The sequence below is a fragment of the Hyperolius riggenbachi genome, chromosome 7, assembly GCF_040937935.1.
Source record: "Hyperolius riggenbachi isolate aHypRig1 chromosome 7, aHypRig1.pri, whole genome shotgun sequence".
Lineage (NCBI taxonomy): Eukaryota > Metazoa > Chordata > Amphibia > Anura > Hyperoliidae > Hyperolius > Hyperolius riggenbachi.
In genome coordinates this window covers 268,114,333-268,137,275 of record NC_090652.1, presented here as the reverse complement: position 1 = coordinate 268,137,275, position 22,943 = coordinate 268,114,333, and the positions used below count along the sequence as shown (strand labels likewise).

At 44.3% G+C, this 22,943-nt stretch overlaps 1 protein-coding gene across 6 annotated transcripts in view; it reads right to left on the bottom strand.

Moving 5' to 3' along the window:
- SLC4A10 (solute carrier family 4 member 10) overlaps positions 1 to 22,943 on the bottom strand; it is a 289,049-nt gene that overhangs the window by 188,896 nt on the left and 77,210 nt on the right. Inside the window, exon 1 of one of the 6 annotated variants that reach the window (XM_068245666.1) lies at positions 10,413 to 10,949. The exons of the other annotated variants lie outside the window; for them this stretch is intronic. Within the exon in view, the coding sequence (XP_068101767.1) occupies positions 10,413 to 10,457 (45 nt within the window). The 5' untranslated portion in view covers positions 10,458 to 10,949. Of the gene's footprint in view, positions 1 to 10,412; positions 10,950 to 22,943 lie in introns of those variants that run through there. 6 annotated transcript variants of the gene reach the window in all.

Here is a 22,943-nt window from a genome sequence, read left to right as displayed (position 1 = left end):
TAGCAACAAGCCTGCTATAATTAATTTGCATTATCACTATTATCAATCAGCAAGCACACCAATTAGACAAGCCATTGAGAACTGCGGCCAGACTGTGTCCCAGACAGTCATAATATTCCGGCACTGTGTCACAAGTCATTACTTCTACATCAGTGCCATAAACTCATACCACGTTCCACAGTTACAAGCTAGGCGTAATGTCATTGTGTGAAAGTCACATGAAGTCTACCAATGCTTCTTCTCTGGGGAAGTGGGGATGCTTTATTGGCGGATACTGGAGTCTGATTTACTAATGCATCTTGGCAATTTATGTCATATATTGGCATACGTACACAACCATAGAACATGATTAATACATGAAAAGTAATAGGCTTTTGTCGGTACTTTAAAGTCCCAGAACTCAGATTGGTGAGTCAATACGCTGTCCTGCTCTGATCCTGGTTTACATTCATTACTGGGATTCTTTCTGCCATGACGATACATAATTCCATAGTTGTTGGCAGACAGAGCAGTAATGCAGCACCTCATTTTATTTCATTTAAAGAGGTACGAAACTCAGCATTTCCTCTTTGCACTAAAATATTTTGCCATAACAGCCGGAGGAGACACCATACCATCCGGGATCCAGGCAGCGCGACGCTGCCCCTCTGATGAGGCCCATGGATAGCGAGGGCGAAACGACTGTTAGGGCAGTCGCCCTGGAGAGTCCCTGAATACCGGCGCTTCCATCTAGATCTACACCTGCCACCACAGGGTCATGCAAGTATAGCCTGCACTGCAAAAAGTCTATGCTCCCTGCATGCCATGTGCTTTGCATTCTGCTTTGCTTAGATAACAGTTGGAGACACTTGTATGGTCTTTTGATCAGCGTGTATTGTCACAAGTTGATTGATGCATAGCAGTGACATTGAAGCTAATCATTGTGTGAATAAAGTGGTGACAGTTTTTATCCTGAAGTGCTTGCCAGCCCAGTCTCTTCTTTTTTGAATACTAAAATATTTTTACAGCATAAAATCTACTACCAAAAAAATCTGTACTGAGCTAAGAAGCAGAAAGGCCTGGTGCACACCAAAAACCGCTAGCAGATCCGCAAAATGCTAGCAGATTTTGAAACGCTTTTTCTTATTTTTCTGCAGCGTTTCAGCTAGCGTTTTGCGGTTTTGTGTAGCGGTTTTGGTATAGTAGATTTCATGTATTGTTACAGTAAAGCTGTTACTGAACAGCTACTGTAACAAAAAACGCCTGGCAAACCGCTCTGAAGTGCCGTTTTTCAGAGCGGTTTGCGGTTTTCCTATACTTAACATTGAGGCAGAAACGCATCCGCAATCCAAAATCTGCAGCAGCCCGGGAGTATGCGTTTCTGCAAAACGCCTCCCGCTCTGGTGTGCACCAGCCCATTGAAATACATTACCCTAGTGGATCCGCACCCGCAAGCAGATCGCAAACCGCAGCGGAAACGCTCCGGTGTGCACTAGGCCAAAGAGCTGACAAGTGATCACTAGATAGATTTTAACATATAAATACAGCAGCTATGAAAGAATTGCATTGGAAACTTTCAGAGCAGATAATCTGTACTTTCGGAATTTGTAATTTGTTTACAGACAATATTACTTGTGCACGAAAACAAATATGATAACTGTATGGGTAATAAAAAGTAGGAAAAAAAATTTGTATTGAATGTTATGTCAGAGTTTTATCCCACTTTAAAGAGACTCTGAAGCGAGCAAAAATACTTTTTTTTCAGAATCCTCTTCAGGAGTATCGCCCAAGATGATTCACCGCATCCCCGCGTCCCTCTAAGATCTCCATCCCCCCCAAAACCCGGGCAAAATCCTACGACTTTCAAAGTCGCAGATTTTGCTGCACGGGAAGGCAGAGCTTTGGGCTGTAGCTCTGCCTCCAGTCCATTCAATCACCGCTGATCGCTGCCTTTCCCCGCCCCTCTCAGTCTTCTTTCAAAAAGAGGGGCGGGAGAGGCTGATTGAACGGACTGGAGGCAGGGCTACAGTCGAAAGCTCTGCCTCCTCCAGGAAGTAACGGAGGATTCTGTCTGGGGGATTTCAGGGGGGATAGAGACCTCGGATGGCCGCGGGGATGCGGCGATTCACCTTGGGCGATAGTCCTGAAGAAGATTCTGAACAAAAAAAAAAAAGAGTATTTTTTGCTAGCTTCAGACTATCTTTAAAGGGTACCTGAAGTTACAGTACATGTAACTAGAGATGTCACGAACCTCCGATTTTCGGTTCGCGAACCTTCGGGGAAGGTTCGGTTTGCCGAAAAGTTTGCGAACCGCAATAGACTTCAATGGGGATGCGAACTTTGAAAAATAGAAAAAATTATGCCGGCCACAAAAGTGATGGAAAAGATGTTTCAAGGGGTCTAACACCTGGAGGGGGGCATGGCGGAGTGGGATACATGCCCAAAGTCCCGGGGAAAAATCTGGATGTGACGCAAAGCAGCGTTTTAAGGGCAGAAATGACATTGAATGCTAAATTGCAGGTCTAAAGTGCTTAAAAACATCTTGCATGTGTATACATCAATCAGGGAGTGTAATTAGCGTTCTGCTTCACACTGACGCACCAAACTCACTGTGTAACGCACCGCAAACAGCTGTTTGCGTAGTGACGGCCATGCTGGACTGGTGCGCACCACGGTGAGAGTGTAGGCCGTGGCGGTTTTCAAGCCCATATGGTCGCCGGGCTGTGATAGCTCAATGATAGAACAACAGTGACTGTCCAGCTGATCAAATTTGGTCTGTCCACAATGAAGCAACAACCTTATTATCTTCTTGTATGTAGGCAGGCATAGGTAGGTGTCCCAGTAGTTAGCTAGGCATAGGTAGGAGTCCCAGTATAGGTAGGTAGGCATAGGTAGGAGTCCCAGTATAGGTAGGTAGGCATAGGTAGGTGTCCCAGTAATTAGCTAGGCATAGGTAGGAGACCCAGTATAGGTAGGTAGGCGTAGGTAGGTCCCCTAGTATAGGTAGGTAAGTAGGTGTCCCCGTATAGGTAAGTAGGTGCCCCAGTAGTTAGGTAGGCATAGGTAGGTGTCCCAGTATAGATAGTTAGGAAGGGCCTGGCTGGCACAGTAATAACAATTACCAAGGTCCAGCTGCAACAGATAGGGCTGTATAATTCAGTGAGCAACACACACAAAAAAAACACATCAGGAAAACATTAGAGCTCCCAAAAGAGCTGTTGAGGGGTGCTATTTTAGCAATAACAATCAGCCAGGAGCAAGCCAAGAGCCTAACTAATCTTTCCCTAGGACAGTGATGGCTAACCTTGGCACTCCAGCTGTGGTGGAACTACAAATCCCATGAGGCATTGCAATACTCTGGCAGCTCTAAGCATAACTCAGGGGAGGCAGAGCCGTGATGGGATTTGTAGTTTTGTCACAGCTGGAGTGCCAAGGTTAGCCATCACTGCCCTAGGAGAACAAGTCTGCAGCAGCTGTCCCTAGTCTGTCTCTAGCAGGCACACGAGTGGGTGTAATGACCGGCAAACCTGCCTTATGTAAGGGTGGGGTGGGGCTCCAGGGCTTAGTGTAGCCTGAATGGCTACAATGTGCCTGCTGACTGTGATGCAGAGGGTCAAAGTTGACCCTCATAGTGCATTATGGGGCGAATTGAACTTCCGCAAAAGTTCGCTTGGTCCAGGCCCCCAAAGTTCGCCTGGAACCGTTCGCCGGCGAACCGTTCGCTACATCTCTACATGTAACATGATACGATAAACATTTGTATGTACAGTTCCAATCCTACTTAGTACTACCCCTCTTAATCACTTTCTCTATAGTCAGACTGTAGTGTAAGGCCCAGTTCATACTGCTATATAAATAAAAAAAGGCCTAGGTTGGTGGATGATCCTGCTTTGGTCATATTCATCCAAGTCCAGTAAAGTTCTGGTGCACAGAGAGCACATGGCAAATTTACAGATGCTTACACTGACAGGGTAACGCACGTTATGCAATTAGTGCTGCCCATGTTACCTAGGTAACCTGTGAATTGCTAGGGTAACCCATTACGCTACCTGCATAGCGTGCATTAGGTAGGGGACACACATCTTTCAGTTTACTGAGTGCGTTTCTGCACACCATGTGTGTTTGTAAGCAGGAAAACACAAGTTTTTTCACAACAGCTATTGTAATTGATAGATAAAGCTGACAAAATGTGCAGATTTATCCTGCAGGATGGCCTAGTGCATACCAGAGCGGTTCGGCTGTGTTTTGCGATCATTTTTTTTTCTGCATGCGAGAAAACGAATTAAGTGTGAACTAGCTCATTGATTAACATGAGTTCTCAGTTTAAAACTGTTTTTTTTCTGTGCAGAAAACACAAGAAAACAGACAAGTGCGTGAAAGCAGTGGTGCTCATCCGGAATCCGGATATCCAAACTACCCAGATAATCCGAACTTTTTCCACTATCCAAACTTTGAATAGCAATTTGGATATTTTTTTAAATCCGAATAGACTATCCGAGCAAACTTGGATTTCCCATCGGAAATCCGAAATCCGGGCGGATAGTTAGTTCAGATATCCGAGCAAAAGCCAAAATCACCTTCAATGGCAAAAATCCCTTTCGAAGGCATCCAGGCAGAGAGAGAGATAGAGAGATAGAGAGAGAGAGAGAGAGGGAACTCCAAAAGGGTTTTTTGCCATTTTCAGGTCACTTCCGGTTTTCTATCCGGATATCTGAATCCGGCTGGATATTGAACTTCGGATATCCGATTCGGATCTGAATTGGAAAATTTTAAACTCGGATATCCGACCCGAATCGGATATCTGGATCCGAATTAGATCCACATAGTGAAAAGTGGTATCCGAGCAGCACTGCGAGAAAGTATTGGTAAAATTGCTGTGAGCTCTCTGAGTTGGAAGTGCTAATTATGCAATGCCCACTACCTTGTTAATGTAAGTATCGGTAAAATTGCCATGTACCTTGCCAGCATAAGTAAAATTGCTGCATGTTGTCTCCACACAGCAACTTTGCTTGACTTTTGTGACTATGGTCCTATGTGTATAAAGGGGAGGAAATCAAGGGATGGAAAAGCCCTCCTAAGGCCTTACTTGATTGGTTCTAGCCCATTTCCTGCACAGAAAAACTGATTTAAAGAGAACTTATTAATGGGCAAGTTCACACTTAAAGAGAAACTGTAAGCAAGAATTGAACTTCATCCCAATCAGTAGCTGATACCCCCTTTCCCATGATAAATCTATTCCTTTTCTCAAACAGATCATCAGGGGGCTCTGTATGGCTGATATTGTGGTGAAACCCCTCCCACAGTGTGATGTCAGGACCATGGTTCTGACATCACACTGTGGGAGCCTTGTTGCATTGTTGGAAATACCAGCTGTTTACAGCTTTTTCCAACTGCCAACATTCACTCAACATTTCTAAAAGTCAAGTACATTGACACCAATAAAACATGGATTCCATGATCATGTTCAAAAACTGTAATATCAGCAGCCCAACGCACGTTTCGTAGCTATACTGCTACCTCTTCAGAGGCATAGAATTGTGAGTAGATATCCATGAAGATAGAGATAAAATCATAAGATCATATAAACATAGCACTATAGTATCCTCCTAAACTAGACAGTCCTCCAATCACAGCACCCTCTGCAACATAATGTGTTGTGATTGGCCAAATAGTACGGGCGTAGCTTACTACAACCTATTGCAACCCTAGCAGTCCGAGAGGGTGCTATCCATCCAATCATGTTGGCTGAATTTCCCTATGCGGTTTCCTGCTGGGTCTTCTAAAGTAGACTAGTGCTGTTCTGGGACCCATGTCAGTCACATGGTCTGCTATGGTAGATAGAGTTATAACCCTAATGATGTAATTCTAGTTTCTGTATGAAGTCATTATTCATTCAAACAATCCTCATTTAAAACCTGTTATTTGCATGTAAGTTAGAACTGTCATTTGTTTTCTAAGACTCACGTGTTTTATCGATATCAGTTTCTACCTCTTTATGTGATGCTTTGAGGTTCACGCATGGGCAGCCTGTAGGAAAACAATCTCTTCGATCTCTGCCAGTTGCGGCTTCCATGACCTAAATTCTGCTATTGAATTTTGACCTCCTGACAAACGATATCTGATAGAAGAGCCTTATAAATCCTAGTCTTACACTGTTACCATATTATTTAGGTAAACAAAGCACAGTAAGGTTCTCATATTTGCTGCTGAGTCCTTGTAGCCATAGAAGAATTACATGTTCAACAGACGCTGGCCTACTGGCTGAGGAAGAACCATCATGTGAAGAAAAATGCTGCCTTCTCAGTTGAGCGGGGACAGAACTCCCAGCATGCTCCAGTGGCCTAACCTTTTGGTTGCACTAGTACTATAAGTATCAGCATGCCCTGGTTCTCCCACTCAGAAGGAACCAAATGTTTCAACAAGCCACACCAGTCTCAAATCCTACAAGTGAAACACAGTGCTAACAGCACTACAAATCCCAGGATTCCAAGGCTTGCCCTTAAAGGCTTGACCTTTGCCCTAATCTATTCATTGGCAGCAAACCTGGGCACACCTTTATCACAGTGTCTGTTAGGAACCCTGTGATATGATTTAAACATGTACATATCTTACACACATGCACGTAAGCACGCAGCTGAAAGCTACCAAGTTTCACCTTAAAGAAAGGGCTTCCTCAGAGGAACCACCAGTATGCAAAATAATGTGCATAAAACATCAAAGTAAAATCTCCCAGACTAAAGACATGAGAGTTGCCATACTGTATAAACAGTGGGATGCGAAAGTTTGGGCAACCTTGTTAATCGTCAGGATTCTCCTGTATAAATCGTTGGTTGCTACGATTAAAAAATGTCAGTTAAATATATCATATTATAGGTGACACACACAGTGATATTTGAGAAGTGAATGAAATGAAGTTTATTGGATTTACAGAAAGTGCACAACAATTGTTTAAACCTTTAGAACTAATTATTGGAACTCAAATTAGCTTGGTAAACTCAGTGACCCCTGACTTAAATACAGAGGTGAATCCAATTATTAGAAAGAGTATTTAAGGGAGTCAATTGTAAGTTTTCCGCCTCTTTTAATTTTCTCTGAAGAATAGCAACATGGGGGTCTCAAAATATCTCTTAAATGACCTGAAGTCAAAGATTGTTCACCATCATGGTTTAGGGGAAATATACAGAAAGCTGTCTTAGAGATTTCAGCTGTCTGTTTCCACAGTTAGGAACATATTTAGGAAATGGAAAACCACAGGCTCAGTTCAAGTTAAGGCTCGAAGTGGCAGACCAAGAAAAATCTTGGATAAAAAGAAGCAATGAATGGTGAGAACAGTCAGAGTCAACCCACATACCAGCACCAAAGACCTACAACATCATCTTGCTGCAGATGGAGTCACTGCGCATCGCTCAACCATTCGGCGCACTTTACACAAGGAGATGCTGTATGCGAGAGTGATGCAGAGGAAGACTTTTCTCCACCTACAGCACAAACAGAGCTGCTTGAGGTATGTTAAAACACATTTGGACAAGGCAGCATCATTTTGGAATAACGTGCTGTGGACTGATGAAACAAAAATTAAGTTATTTGGGCATAACAAGGGACGTTATGCATGAAGTAAAAAGAACACAGCATTCCAAGAATAACACCTGCTACCTACAGTAAAATATGGTGGTGGTTCCATCATGCTGTTGAGCTGTGTGGCCAGTGCACAGCCCCACGGGGACTGGGAATCTTGTCAAAGTTGAGGACGCATGGATTCCACTCAATATTAGCAGATTCTGGAGACCAATGTCCAGGAATCAGTGCCAAAGCTGAAGCCGGGGCTGGATCTTTCAACAAGACAACAACCCTAAACACTGCTCAAAATCCACTAAGCCATTCATGCAGAGGAACAAGTACAATATTCTGGAATGGCTATCTCAGTCCCCAGACCTGAATATAATTGAAAATCTGTGGTGTGAGTTAAAGAGAGTTGTCCATGCTCGGAACCCATCAAACCTGAATGAACTAGAGATGTTTTGTAAAGAGGAATTGTCCAATATACCTTTAACCAGAATCCAGACTCTCATTAGAACCTACAGGAAGCGTTTAGAGGCTGTAATTTCTGCAAAAGGATGATCTACTAAATATTGATTTTATTCATTTTTTGTGGTGCCCAAATTTATGCACTTGCATAATTTTATTTAAACAATTATTGCACACTTTCTGTAAATCCAATAAACTTAATTTCACTAGTGTGTGTGTCTCCTATATGATATATTCATTGACATTTTTTATCTCAACAACCAACGATTTATACAGGAAAATCATGACGATTAACAAAGGTTGCCCAAACTTTCGCATCCCACTTTTTGTGTGGCGCTTGTCAGAGGCATATTTCGAGGATTAATAAATCTTTCAGCTTCATTACTTTGTTTTTATGTTTATGTAAAACACAGCGAAAAAAAATTCTAACAGGAAGTGGCAGATGGGAGAGTCAAGTTTGCTTTCTAGGTGTCAAAAATGAATAACAAGGGCTCTTGCTCTTTCTGACCTTTCCGACCAATTACCTACGCAAGTTTACACAGATTACCAAAACTGGGAACAAAAAAACGATTTAAGCTGTACGTTGTGGAAATTCTATCCTGACTGCATGTTTAAATGAAGATGTAACTTTTAATAATATTAAACGTATGCAAAAAGATTCATGTAACTCATATCTATATTTATGGTAATTTTATAACCAAAGTGGACTCTCCAGTTAAAGTGTACCTAAGACAATTGGGTCAAAAGTATTTTTATTTACCTAGGGCTTCTTCCAGCCCCTGTCCATCTCCCCCCTCAATGTTCTCCCGCCACCTTCACTGTGCTGCTGTTAGCCCCATAAAGTCCACAACCTGGCTTAGTTCTGCGCAAGCACAGTTCATTTAAACTGTATATACACTTGGGCAGGCCATCTGAGCATGATCAGGTGCTGCGCATAGATGGGACTGCGCATGCGCAGTAGTCGTCAACCCCACTGGATCACAAACTTCACAGTGGCACAACGAAGGGGGCTTGAAGAACATCAAGGGAGCAGACAGACTACAGGGGGCTAAATGAAGCCCCAGGACAGTAAGAATCATTTTGACCCATTCATCTCAGGTTTACTTTAATTATGAATTAATTAACATTTAAGACCAGGTCACACAAGTGACTCATTGGCCAACTAGCAGCTGCAACTTCATTTCAGTATATTTTAATGGCATGGCCAATAACGGCAACTAGTCAAAATCACTAGTGATCAGTCACACCAACTAGCTGCTATGGTTAGCATCAAACTGCTGCAACTAGTTGCGAGAGACTCAGTCAGTGTGTGAAAAGGACCTACTGATCAAGCAGAAGATTAAAACCAGCAAAATATTAAATGAAGGTTTCAAGTAAAAACTATTTATCTGGTTAAAATTTAATTTCACTAGAGGTGGGATATATTAGGCTGCAAGTAAATAGCCAGATCTTGATGGTAGTGTGTTGGAAGCATGTGTAAGCATAAGGATATGAGTGACTTTGAGAAAGGTCAGTTTGTGATGGGTAGACAACTGGGTCAGAGCATCACTGAGATGTGGAGTATTGTGTGGTGTTCCTGATATGCAATGATTAGTAACTACTAAAAACAGTCAAAGGAAGAACAACGGAACTAGAGATAAGGTCATGGCCGCCACAGACGCAGAGATGCATGTGGGGAGGGCAGAGAAGCCTGTCTGATCTGATCTCACAGAATGGCTCAGCTACTGTAGAACAATTTGCTGGGTAAAGTGTTAGATCACACAACATATTGCAGCTGGCTACGCAGAGTGCTCACCCTGAAACCTGTCTAGCACTAAGAGTGTTTTCACCCAGTCTCAGAACAGGCCCATGGGGCAGTTTTTTTGCCTCCAAGTTCCCTAGATTTGAATCCAAACGAGCATCTGTCCAATCACTGGAGGCTCCACTTCACAACTTACATCTCTTGCTAATGTTTTGGTGTCAGATACCACAGAAACCGTCGAAAGGTCACAACTGTGACCTACACAATATTAGACAGGTGGTTTCAATGTTTTGGCTGATCACTGTATGAGTTGGACCCTCAAATTTTAACGTGCAAAGGATAAAAAGCCCTAATATTTCCTTGGCAGGAAGTACACGTTCAGGGCACCCTTGCCAACATTTTAGAATGCCAACTGAAAACTCGAACACGAAAAATGAGGTTCCTATCGCCAACCTCCAATGAACCACAAATCCCTACAAACCACTGGCCTGCCATTTCAAGGGGAACCAGGGGGCACCTCTAAGAGAAAGCCCACAACATGCCCATAGTTGGTATGCCTTGCCTGCTCTAGAGGGGGACAGGCTAAAATATATAATCAGGCAAAGGCCAGGAATAAAAAACACAGTGAGAAAAAAAGCTGAACAGAGAGGAACCCTTGAGGCCTTACCTGGTGACATAGCTCTTGGAATTGCTCACTGCTCGTAGACAGCATGGCTCCGCCGGTCACAAAAGCCACTGCAAATTCTATTTATTGACTCCGACCGGCATCCAAAACCCATTTATCTGCCTATTGTAACGTGGAATCATTAAATAAAAAATAAAGTGGCGCAGGCTGTGCGTTTTGGCGTCAGCAGCTCTTTGCTGTGCAGCCCTCCATATCTGCTCTGTTGTCACACTAATGCTATCTGAACAAGCTGAGCTTAGTGCCCAGAGCTATTCAGCCTCGTCCAACGACGCTGCATCTCTCAAGCTCATCACTGTCACGGCAAAATCCATCTTGCTGGCATGGATTAATTTTCCTTTTTCGGTCTCTGAAACCAACCAGAAAGGGAGGCAGGGGTTTCACAGGGAAAAATCTACCCAGGGAATGCTAACCATGCCAGCAGGATTTGTAGATCATGGCAGTGGAGGGGGAAGGGGGGGAATAAACATGTCTTGGAAAATATGACAAGCATAAAAGCAAAAGTGTGGATTTCCCCCTCCCCCTGGATCTTTATATGTGCTGTTCTGTCACAGCCAAGCTGAATGGCAAATTTCTCTGTGTGTGACAGATGCTTGCTCCTGTCACAGGGCCCCTCCCCCTCCCTGCATCCCATACACTTGTCAATTGACAATGACTAACAGTGTGTGTCACTAGATCTGAAAGAACTGGGCTGACGGTCTACAGACTTGAGAATTCAATAAGTGCAAAAAAAAAACAATGATCAGCGTCGATAGCAAAACGCATCCACCAGTCAGAATTCATCAGCTGCTGACCTGACTTGAGCACTCTGAGATTCAATTATCAGAGGTTAATTTCCTTGCCTTTGGAACATTGGGTCTAACATATCGAGCCTCTCAAAGGCTGAGAAAACTCATAATAAAGAAGGACAGAAAGACTGTAAAAATGAATATTGGGAAAATAGACCTGGACGACCGAACAAGACGCTAACAAAACATGCATGGTGGCATGGTGTCTTTTTAAACATCTTACTATTTAACCCTTTATACTATTTAACACTTTATGATAACCCCTAATATTTATTTACCTGTGCGGAGATGGTTTGCAAGGTGATCCTCCCCCACCTTCCCCTCATATTAAAAGTCAGTTTGGATGTTCACCTGAAAGCAGATCGCCAAGCTCAAAGGCAATTTCTTCTTGGCTACCTATTGTGTGTGGTGACTAAGGGGATAATTCTTATATAAATGTGGCTTGGAGAGTGACAGTTGCACACTGTTTTTTTTTTATAAAAGATCATTATTTCCTAAGTCCCACATCTCACACACTGTGCGTGCATGTGTGCACATCCATGTCAAGTGCTTTATCAAAATTTCACATAAAATACATGTAGACAAGGTATAGAGGAGCACCCTTCAAAAGGACTAATCATTGTCAATCCACAACCCCCACCCGTGTCTCAAGGGGTATACAATCATCGGTCGAAAAAATTGGGTCGGCACCACTTTAGTAGTAAATATGCTCTTTTATTGCATAAAAATGAAAGGCAGCAGTGACAGGCCGCTGCTTCGAGCTATCAAGCTCTTTTTCAAACTGAAAGAACTGCCATCTTTTTTTGCAGAGCCTGATAGTGATGCTGACCCAATGTTGTGACATAAAAAACATGTGTCTGGCCATCCAGACTGTCTGATGAATGCCTGTCAGACTGATGGCAAATAGGAAAATGTACACACACAGCTTCCTATTAATTTCAATGGACCAGGATTCGGCTCCTGAAGATGTGTGGAAAGCTGTGGTAGTCAAAACACCACACTGTAGCCACACTGCTGATAAAGAACACTGGCACCCTACAGTGCCTCAATGGGTTCCTGGAGAGAGATGGACCTCCATGCAGGGAAGACCAGCCACATACCCTTCTGTCCCAGTCACACCTCCTTATCTCTCATCCACATATCATTCTGCCTCTGCCACACCTCCTTCTGCTTCATCAACATATTCTTCTTCCCCAGAAACACCTCCTTCTGCCTTAGCAACATATCCTTCTGCCTCAGCCATATTTTATTATTCTCTAGCCCCTGCTTCAATGCTTGATTTGGTAACAGGGTGCTGAGGCTGCCTAGAATTTATTTTAGAATGTTGTGTACATGTTTAAGTTGAGTATACACTAACTAGATGTGGTATGCGCCCAATATCTACTGTACCTGATGCCAATCTAATATCCAGCTCCATATCATAGCTACCATGGCCTCATGCCATTTCCACCGACCCCTCTCCTGCCTCCTCTCCCTCACCCCATACACACACACTCCAGCACACTCAATCGCGTATGTATTAGTATGCTGGGTGAGTTGGGCGCAGAGTAAATCGATTGACGGCTCACCCTGCTGTCACTGAAATTCCCAGCGGTATTAAATATTATTCCCCCTCGGAGTTGAAGCAACTTGGAGGGAGAAGTAATTTGGCTGCAGTGATCGCTGGTAACCCGAATTACCTTTGTACAGGCCACAGACTATAGCATTGTCACTATAGTGGCACCCAACTGAGGCGCTACGAGCAGATTCATGGCACCGAGATGACCTACTTTGCACTTAATCTCCCAAAGAGCAACCTTTCCTGGTCAATATTCAATCAACAACAGCCAAAAAAAAAAAACCTTGATCGAAGGGGTCATCTTTTTCAACAGATTTTCATAATACTTACTATACTGTTTCCACTATACCTAGGCAAACCCGCATAGAAAAAAATTTGCATGCATACGCAATTTTTTTTTCCCGTCACCATTCATTACTATTGACTACTGCATGCAAAAACACGTATGTGTTAATGCAAAAACGTGTAAACCACACGGAAAATTGTAACAGAGGCGTCCTTTTTTTTCGCCTGTAGGGGGAAGCAAATTTTGCCTGTAATCAAAAAAGGCCCATTGAAATACACTGCTATGCGAATTTGAATGCAGATAATGCATACGAATTTGCCATAGTGGAAACAAACCCTTAGGCAGCTAAACAGCATATGCCGTAAGAAGGCACCCTGACACGTATTATCCATCCCGAGATAATGTGTGCAGGGCTGCTAATAGGTTACGCAAAAGGTGGATCAGCGCATCACCAGGCCGCCCCGAATGGCCTCCAATCAGAGGTGCGCTGAGCCCCCCCAGAAACTGCAGACGCACCTTGAACCCAAACAGAAGCTCTGCATATACACCAAAAGCAAAGCTGTTAAGTGGGAGCAGCTGACCAAAAACGAATTAAATTAGTACATGGCAAGGAAATGAACAGCGCTACTTAAAAACAGATAAGTGCCTACCTGCAAGAGAGTGCAAGCCCCACTTGTGGGATAAAATACACACCTAGCATACACATGACCTGTCTACCACTGAAGGATGTTGGTTTTCTTTAACAGCTTGCATGCAACTTGTTAAGTACTCATCCCTCCCACTGCAGAGAAGTCCTCCTTGATGGGAGGGGACCTAACACTAACTAAATCCTAACCTATGTATATGCATAGCCTGGGTTGCGCAATTTTAAATTTTCGATTTTACTTGATTGGCCGCACCCAGGCTATGCATATACATAGGTTAGGATTTAGTTAGTGTTAGGTCCCCTCCCATCAAGGATGACTTCTCCGCAGTGGGAGGGACGAGTACTTAACAAGTTGCATGCAAGCTGTTACAGGAAACCAACATGCTTCAGTGGTAGACAGGTCATGCGTATGCTAGGTGTGTATTTTATAGCACAAGTGGGGCTTGCACTCTCTTGCAGGTAGGCACTTATCTGTTTTTAAGTAGCGCTGTTCATTTCCTTGCCATGTACTAATTTAATTCATTTTTGGTCAGCTGCTCCCACTTAACAGCTTTGCTTTTGGTGTATATGCAGAGCTTCTGTTTGGGTTCAAGGTGCGTTTGCAGTTTCTGGGGGGGCTCAGTGCCCCTCTGATTGGAGGCCATTCGGAGGCGGCCTGGTGATGCGCTGATCCACCTTTTGCGCAATTTTCAATTTTTTATTTTACTTGATTGGCAGCACCCAGGCTATGCATATACATAGGTTAGGATTTAGTTAGTGTTAGGTTCCCTCCCATCAAGGATGACTTCTCCGCAGTGGGAGGGACGAGTACTTAACAAGTTGCATGCAAGCTGTTACAGGAAACCAACATCCTTCAGTGGTAGACAGGTCAGGTGTATGCTAGGTGTGTATTTTATCCCACAAGTGGGCTTGCACTCTCTTGCAGGTAGGCACTTATCTGTTTTTAAGAAGCGCTGTTCATTTCCTTGCCATCTGCTAATAGGTTAATTGTACCTTCTTTCCCAGACCCATCATGTCCCTCCATCTTATTTGATCTATGATTAGTCTTAACTGATTTACTATTTAATTGGCCAATTACATGTACTGTACTGTATGCTGCTGCTACTGCTGTCCATGGTGCTGAAACAGATCTGCAGTGTCACCACTGCTCTCTTGGTCATTTCCTCACCTGCAAACAGCAAATCAAGTCAGTGCTGTAACCCCTATTTGAAGAAGACAGATGTGTACATTGCTGTGCAGAAGGCTTGAAGGTTTTCAGTTGATGATATAGATTAAAAAAAGAACAGTGTTTTTAAAAGTAATACCTTTTCATGGCTAACTGATAAAGTTAAATTATGCAAGATTTCAAAAATCTAGTCCCCATGGCCTTTGTTCAGGCATGTCAAATGTTAACGAAAATCTATAACGCCCCCCCCCTCCTCCCCGCAGCCCCGGGGGATACTTACCTTGGGAGGGGGGGGAGGGGGAAACCTCTGGATCTTACAGTGGACCCAAATTAAAAATACAAGATTTCAGAAATAAAATCTATTTTCTACATTATAATAATAAAGAGCAGCCTTTTTTCCAGGGCTGTGGAGTCGGAGTTGGAGTCGGAGTAGAGGAGTCGGGGCAATTTTGGGCTCCCGGAGTCGGAGTTGGAGTCGTTGATTTCATAAATTGAGGAGTCGGAGTCGGGTGATTTTTGTACAAATTCCACAGCCCTGTTAAGTATTAGACTAAGGAGTCGGAGTCGAGGTCGGAGTCGTGGTTTCATAAACTAAGGAGTCGGTGTTGGAGTCAAAATTGCCATTTTGGGTACCCGGAGTCGAAGTCGTGGTTTCATAAACTAAGGAGTCGGTGTCGGAGTTGGAGTCGGAAGATTGTTATACTGACTCCACAGCCCAGTTTTTTTCAGCTGCATGATGACAAATGTAAAATATTTTACATTTATTGGAGGAACCCCTCCCTTCCTTTCATATTGCCGGGACAGAATCCAGCAGACTGGTGGAGTAAGAGGTGTCAGGCAAAGGAGGAATTGCTAATGGCTGCCACCAGTATAACCGTAGTTATGAAAAGAGAAGGGTGAAAAGCATGCACTGAAAGCTCATAGGCGTGAAGGAGTGTTTATTTATCTTTGTATGTGTCAGAGTGGTGCAACTACATATTTTGAATTAAAAAAAATGTTTGATTTGGGTCCGCTTTAAAGAGGCTTCCCCCGTCCTCCTCCATCGCTCCGTTCCAGCAATGTCAGCCCTTGAACACCCTCGAGGTAAATAACACAGGCACAGTAGCAGCTTTCTGATCGGGCTTAGTTCAAAATAGCTGAGCCCAATCAGGTTCACTTTATTACACAGGGGCATCCAACTTGCACCTGTGCAGTAGAGCAGACCTGATCGGACGGCTATTTCTGCCTGAGCCCGATCGGAGAGCAGCTACTGTGCCTGTTCTAGAGCTGGTGAAGATAAATCCTTGTCGGTTGTGGTTTTGGGAGAAGCCAGCGCTGGAACTGAGGGACAGAGGAGGACAGGGGAAGCCTCATAAGGATCCAGAGCCCACCCTCCCAAGGTAAGTATTCCCCGGGGGGAGTGTTTGTTTGTTTTGTTTGTTTTTTGTTTTTTTTATACAGTGTCTCTTTAACCACTTCCCGACCGCCGTATGTACAATTGGCGGCCGGGAAGTGCACCCCGCAAGGACCGCCGTATTGACAATTGGCGGCGGTCCTTGTAGGGGCATGGGCGGAGCGATCGCGTCATCAGTGACGCGATCCTCCGCCTCCGCCTGGCGCCGCTCACCCGCCGCAACACGCCGGCCATACGGAAGCGCCGGCGGGATGTTAACCCCGCGATCGCCGCATACAAAGTGTATAATACACTTTGTAATGTTTACAAAGTGTATTATACAGGCTGCCTCCTGCCCTGGTGGTCCCAGTGTCCGAGGGACCACCAGGGCAGGCTGCAGCCACCCTAGTCTGCACCAAGCACACTGATTTTCCCCCCCCCCTGCCCCAGATCGCCCACAGCACCCATCAGACCCCCCCCCTGCCCACCCCCCAGACCCCTGTTTGCACCCAATCACCCCCCTAATCACCCATCAATCACTCCCTGTCACTATCTGTCAACGCTATTTTTTTTTTTATCCCCCACCCTGCTCCCTGCCCCCTCCTGATCACCCCCCACCCCTCAGATTCTCCCCAGACCCCCCCCCCCAGACCACCCCCCCTGTTTACTGTATGCATCTATCCCCCTGATCACCTGTCAATCACCTGTCAATCACCTGTCAATCACCCGTCAATCACCCGTCAATCACCCCCTGTCACTGCCACCCATCAGCCAGCCCCTAACCTGCCCCTTGCGGGCAATCTGATCACCCCCCCACACCAATAGATCGCCCGCAGATCCGACATCAGATCACCTCCCAAATCCATTGTTTACATCTATTCTCTCCTCTAAACACACACTAATTACCCATCAATCACCCATCAATCACCCCCTATCACCACCTGTCACTTTTACCTATCAGATCAGACCCTAATCTGCCCCTTGCGGGCACCCAATCACCCGCCCACACGCTCAGATTGCCCTCTGACCCCCCCTTATCAATTCACCAGTGCATTAATTACATCTGTTCTTCCCTGTAATAACCCACTGATCACCTGTCAATCACCTGCCAATCACCTATCACCCATCAATCACCCCCTGTCACCCCCTGTCACTGCCACCCATCAATCAGCCCCTAACCTGCCCCTTGCGGGCAATCTGATCACCCACCCACACCATTAGATCGCCCGCAAACCCGCCGTCAGATTACCTCCCAAATGTATTGTTTACATCTGTTATCTTCTCTAAACACCCACTAATTACCCATCAATCACCCATCAATCACCCCCTATCACCACCTGTCACTGTTACCTATCAGATCAGACCCTAATCTGCCCCTTGCGGGCACCCAATCACCCGCCCACACGCTCAGATTGCCCTCAGACCCCCCCCTTATCAATTCGCCAGTGCATTAATTACATCTGTCCTTCCCTGTAATAACCCACTGATCACCTGTCAATCACCTGCCAATCACCTATCACCCATCAATCACCCCGTCACTGCCACCCAACAATCAGCCCCTAACCTGCCCCTTGCGGGCAATCTGATCACCCACCCACACCAATAGATCGCCCGCAGATCCGACATCAGATCACCACCCAAGCGCAGCGTTTACATCTATTCTCTCCTCTAAACACCCACTAATTACCCATCAATCACCCCCTATCACCACCTGTCACTGTTACCCATCAGATCAGACCCTAATCTGCCCCTTGCGGGCACCCAATCGCCCGCCTACACGCTCAGATTGCCCTCAGACCCCCCCTTATCAATTCGCCAGTGCAATATTTACATCTGTTCTCCCCTGTAATAACCCACTGATTACCTGTCAATCACCTATCAATCACCCATCAATCACCCCCTGTCACTGCCACCCATCAATCACCCCCTGTCACTTCCACCCATCAATCACCCGCTGTCACTGCCACCCATCAATCAGCCCCTAACCTGCCCCTTGCGGGCAAACTGATCACCCACCCACACCAATAGATCGCCCGCAGATCCGACATCAGATCACCACCCAAGCGCAGTGTTTCCATCTATTCTCTACCCTAAACACCCACTAATTACCCATCAATCACCCCCTGTCACTGCTACCTATCAGATTAGACCCCTATCTGCCCCTAGGGCACTCAATCACCCGCCCACACCCTCAGAATGCCCTCAGACCCCAGCCCTGATCACCTCGCCAGTGCATTGCTTGCATCTATTCCCCCCTCTAATCACACCTTGAGACACCCATCAATCACCTCCTGTCACCCCCTAGCACACCTACCCATCAGATCAGGCCCCAATTTGCCCCGTGTGGGCTCCTGATCACTCGGCCAATCCCTCAGATCCCCCTCAGACCCCCTTCCGATCACCTCCCCAGTGCATTGATTGCATCTATTTTCCCCTCTAACCACCCCCTGAGACACCCATCAATCACCTCCTGTCACCCCCCTAGCACTCCTATCCATCAGATCAGGCCCAATACAACCTGTCATCTAAAAGGCCACCCTGCTTATGACCGGTTCCACAAAATTCGCCCCCTCATAGACCACCTGTCATCAAAATTTGCAGATGCTTATACCCCTGAACAGTCATTTTGAGACATTTGGTTTCCAGACTACTCACGGTTTTGGGCCTGTAAAATGCCAGGGCGGTATAGGAACCCCACAAGTGACCCCATTTTAGAAAAAAAGACACCCCAAGGTATTCTGTTAGGTGTATGACGAGTTCATAGAAGATTTTATTTTTTGTCAAAAGTTAGCGGAAATTAATTTTTATTGTTTTTTTTTCACAAAGTGTCATTTTTCACTAACTTGTGACAAAAAATAAAATCTTCTATGAACTCGCCATACACCTAACGGAATACCTTGGGGTGTCTTCTTTCTAAAATGGGGTCACTTGTGGGGTTCCTATACTGCCCTGGCATTTTAGGGGCCCTAAACCGCGAGGAGTAGTCTAGAAAACAAATGCTTCAAAATGACCTGTGAATAGGACGTTGGGCCCCTTAGCGCACCTAGGCTGCAAAAAATTGTCACACATGTGGTACCGCTGTACTCAGGAAAAGTAGTATAATGTGTTTTGGGGTGTATTTTTACACATACCCATGCTGGATGGGAGAAATTTCTATGTAAATGGACAATTGTGTGTAAAAAAATCAAACAATTGTCATTTACAGAGATATTTCTCCCACTTAGCATGGGTATGTGTAAAAATACACCCCAAAACGCATTATACTACTTCTCCTGAGTACGGCGGTACCACATGTGTGACACTTTTTTACACCCTAAGTACGCTAAGGGGCCCAAAGTCCAATGAGTACCTTTAGGATTTCACAGGTCATTTTGCGACATTTGGTTTCAAGACTACTCCTCACGGTTTAGGGCCCCTAAAATGCCAGGGCAGTATAGGAACCCCACAAATGACCCCATTCTAGAAAGAAGACACCCAAAGGTATTCCGTACGGAGTATGGTGAGTTCATAGAAGATTTTATTTTTTGTCACAAGTTAGCGGAAAATGACACTTTGTGAAAAAAAACTATTAAAATCAATTTCCGCTAACTTGTGACAAAAAAATAAAAACTTCTATGAACTCACCATACTCCTAACGGAATACCTTGGGGTGTCTTCTTTCTAAAATGGGGTCATTAGTGGGGTTCCTATACTGCCCTGGCATTTTAGGGGCCCTAAACCGTGAGGAGTAGTCTTGAAACAAAAATGACCTGTGAAATCCTAAAGGTACTCATTGGACTTTGGGCCCCTTAGTGCAGTTAGGGTGCAAAAAAGTGCCACACATGTGGTATCGCCGTACTCGGGAGAAGTAGTACAATGTGTTTTGGGGTGTATTTTTACACATACCCATGCTGGGTGGGAGAAATACCTCTGTAAATGACAATCTTTTGATTTTTTTACACACAATTGTCCATTTACAGAGGTATTTCTCCCACCCAGCATGGGTATGTGTAAAAATACACCCCAAAACACATTGTACTACTTCTCCCGAGTATGGCGATACCACATGTGTGGCACTTTTTTGCACCCTAACTGCGCTAAAGGGCCCAAAGTCCAATGAGTACCTTTAGGATTTCACAGGTCATTTTGAGAAATTTCGTTTCAAGACTACTCCTCACGGTTTAGGGCCCCTAAAATGCCAGGGCAGTATAGGAACCCCACAAATGACCCCATTTTAGAAAGAAGACACCCCAAGGTATTCCGTTAGGAGTATGGTGAGTTCATAGAAGATTTTATTTTTTGTCAAAAGTTAGCGGAAATTGATTTTAATTGTGTTTTTTCACAAAGTGTCATTTTCCGCTAACTTGTGACAAAAAATAAAATCTTCTATGAACTCGCCATACTCCTAACGGAATACCTTGGGGTGTCTTCTTTCTAAAATGGGGTCATTTGTGGGGTTCCTATACTGCCCTGGCATTTTAGGGGCCCTAAACCGTGAGGAGTAGTCTTGAAACGAAATTTCTCAAAATGACCTGTGAAATCCTAAAGGTACTCATTGGACTTTGGGCCCTTTAGCGCAGTTAGGGTGCAAAAAAGTGCCACACATGTGGTATCGCCGTACTCAGGAGAAGTAGTATAATGTGTTTTGTGGTGTATTTTTACACATACCCATGCTGAGTGGGAGAAATATCTCTGTAAATGGACAATTGTGTGTAAAAAAAATTAACAAATTGTCATTTACAGAGATATTTCTCCCACCCAGCATGGGTATGTGTAAAAATACACCCCAAAACACATTACACTACTTCTCCTGAGTACGGCAATACCACATGTGTGGCACTTTTTTGCAGCCTAACTGCGCTAAGGGGTCCAAAGTCCAATGAGCACCTTTAGGCTTTACAGGGGTGCTTACAATTTAGCACCCCCCAAAATGTCAGGACAGTAAACACACCCCACAAATGACCCCATTTTGGAAAGTAGACCCTTCAAGGTATTCAGAGAGGGGTATGGTGAGTCTGTGGCAGATTTCATTTTTTTTTTGGTGCAAGTTAGAAGAAATGGAAACTTTTTTTTTTTTTTTTTTTTCTCACAAAGTGTCATTTTCCGCTTACTTGTGACAAAAAATAATATCTTCTATGAACTCACCATGCCTCTCAGTGAATACTTTGGGATGTCTTCTTTCCAAAATTGGGTCATTTGGGGGGTATTTATACTATCCTGGAATTCTAGCCCCTCATGAAACATGACAGGGGGTCAGAAAAGTCATAGATGCTTGAAAATGGGAAAATTCACTTTTTGCACCATAGTTTGTAAACGCTATAACTTTTACCCAAACCAATAAATATACGCTGAATGGGTTTTTTTTTATCAAAAACATGTTTGTCCACATTTTTCGCGCTGCATGTATACAGAAATTTTACTTTATTTGAAAACTGTCAGCACAGAAAGTTAAAAAAATCATTTTTTTGCCAAAATTCATGTCTTTTTTGCTGAATATAATAAAAAGTAAAAATCGCAGGAGCAATTAAATAGCACCAAAAGAAAGCTTTATTAGTGACAAGAAAAGGAGCCAAAATTCATTTAGGTGGTAGGTTGTATGAGCGAGCAATAAACCGTGAAAGCTGCAGTGGTCTGAATGGAAAAAAAGTGGCCGGTCCTTAAGGGGTAGAAAGCCCTAGGTCCTCAAGTGGTTAATGTCACAGTCTTTCTGTACTTTTGTGCAAATACACTCACTCCTCCCCAAGGTAGAATATTCTGAAAGCGGTGTCCTGTCATCCAGCGCTGGCTGCTCCATTCAAGTAAATGAAGCACTAAGCTAACACTACCGCAATGACACCATAGTGAACAGCACATGACCTCTCATTCTGCCAAAAGCCTTACCAGCGGCTTCACTGAAGCCATCGTAAATATGACTCTGGCCATCTTGGCACCAGGTGGCATTGGTGGCATACAGCAGTGGCCCTTTGCATTTAGGTATTTAGGATTCTTTATGTGTGGAGATGCTTTGTGTTTGCCACTGGGAGAAAATTAAAGTTAGATATTAGGGAGTTCTTTTGGGGTAGCCGGCAGCAGTAAAGTAACTAGTACACAATAAGAAGGGATAGTGAGGTCAGAAAACAGCTTGTGGATAAGCATTCGGTGGAGTTTAGAGTTAGACATTATGGAGAGAGTTACCATCCTGTATCAGAGAATGGTTAGGACGCGGAAGGAGGAGGAGTTTAGTTTAAGCACCAGGAACGAGGTTAAAGGACAACTGAAGTGAGAGGGATATGGAGGCTACCATAATTATTTTCTTTTCAACAATACCAGTTGACTGGCAGCCCTGCTGATCTATTTGGCTGCAGTAGTGTCTTAGTAACACCAAAAACAAGCATGCAGCTAATCTTGTCAGATCTGACAATAATTAGTGATGAACAAACATCAAATCTTCACGTACGCAAATTTACAGCAAACGTTTGTGAGCCGGCCATTCGCGACAGGCTCCATAGACTTTAATGGGCAAGCGGACTTTCAGGGCTTCTCTGCAGCCATAGTTTCTTAAAAAGGTGTAAAAAGTGTACCAAACCCGGACAGTGGCATGGCGGAGGAGGACCAACTGCGAAATAGTCACCAAAAATACTTATTTTGCGCAAACCCCTTTTTAATTGTTATTTTTAAAGTTTAATGGATGCCATCTTTAGTGGTTAATAGCAAAGAAACACCAAGGAGGAAACCAAGGACAC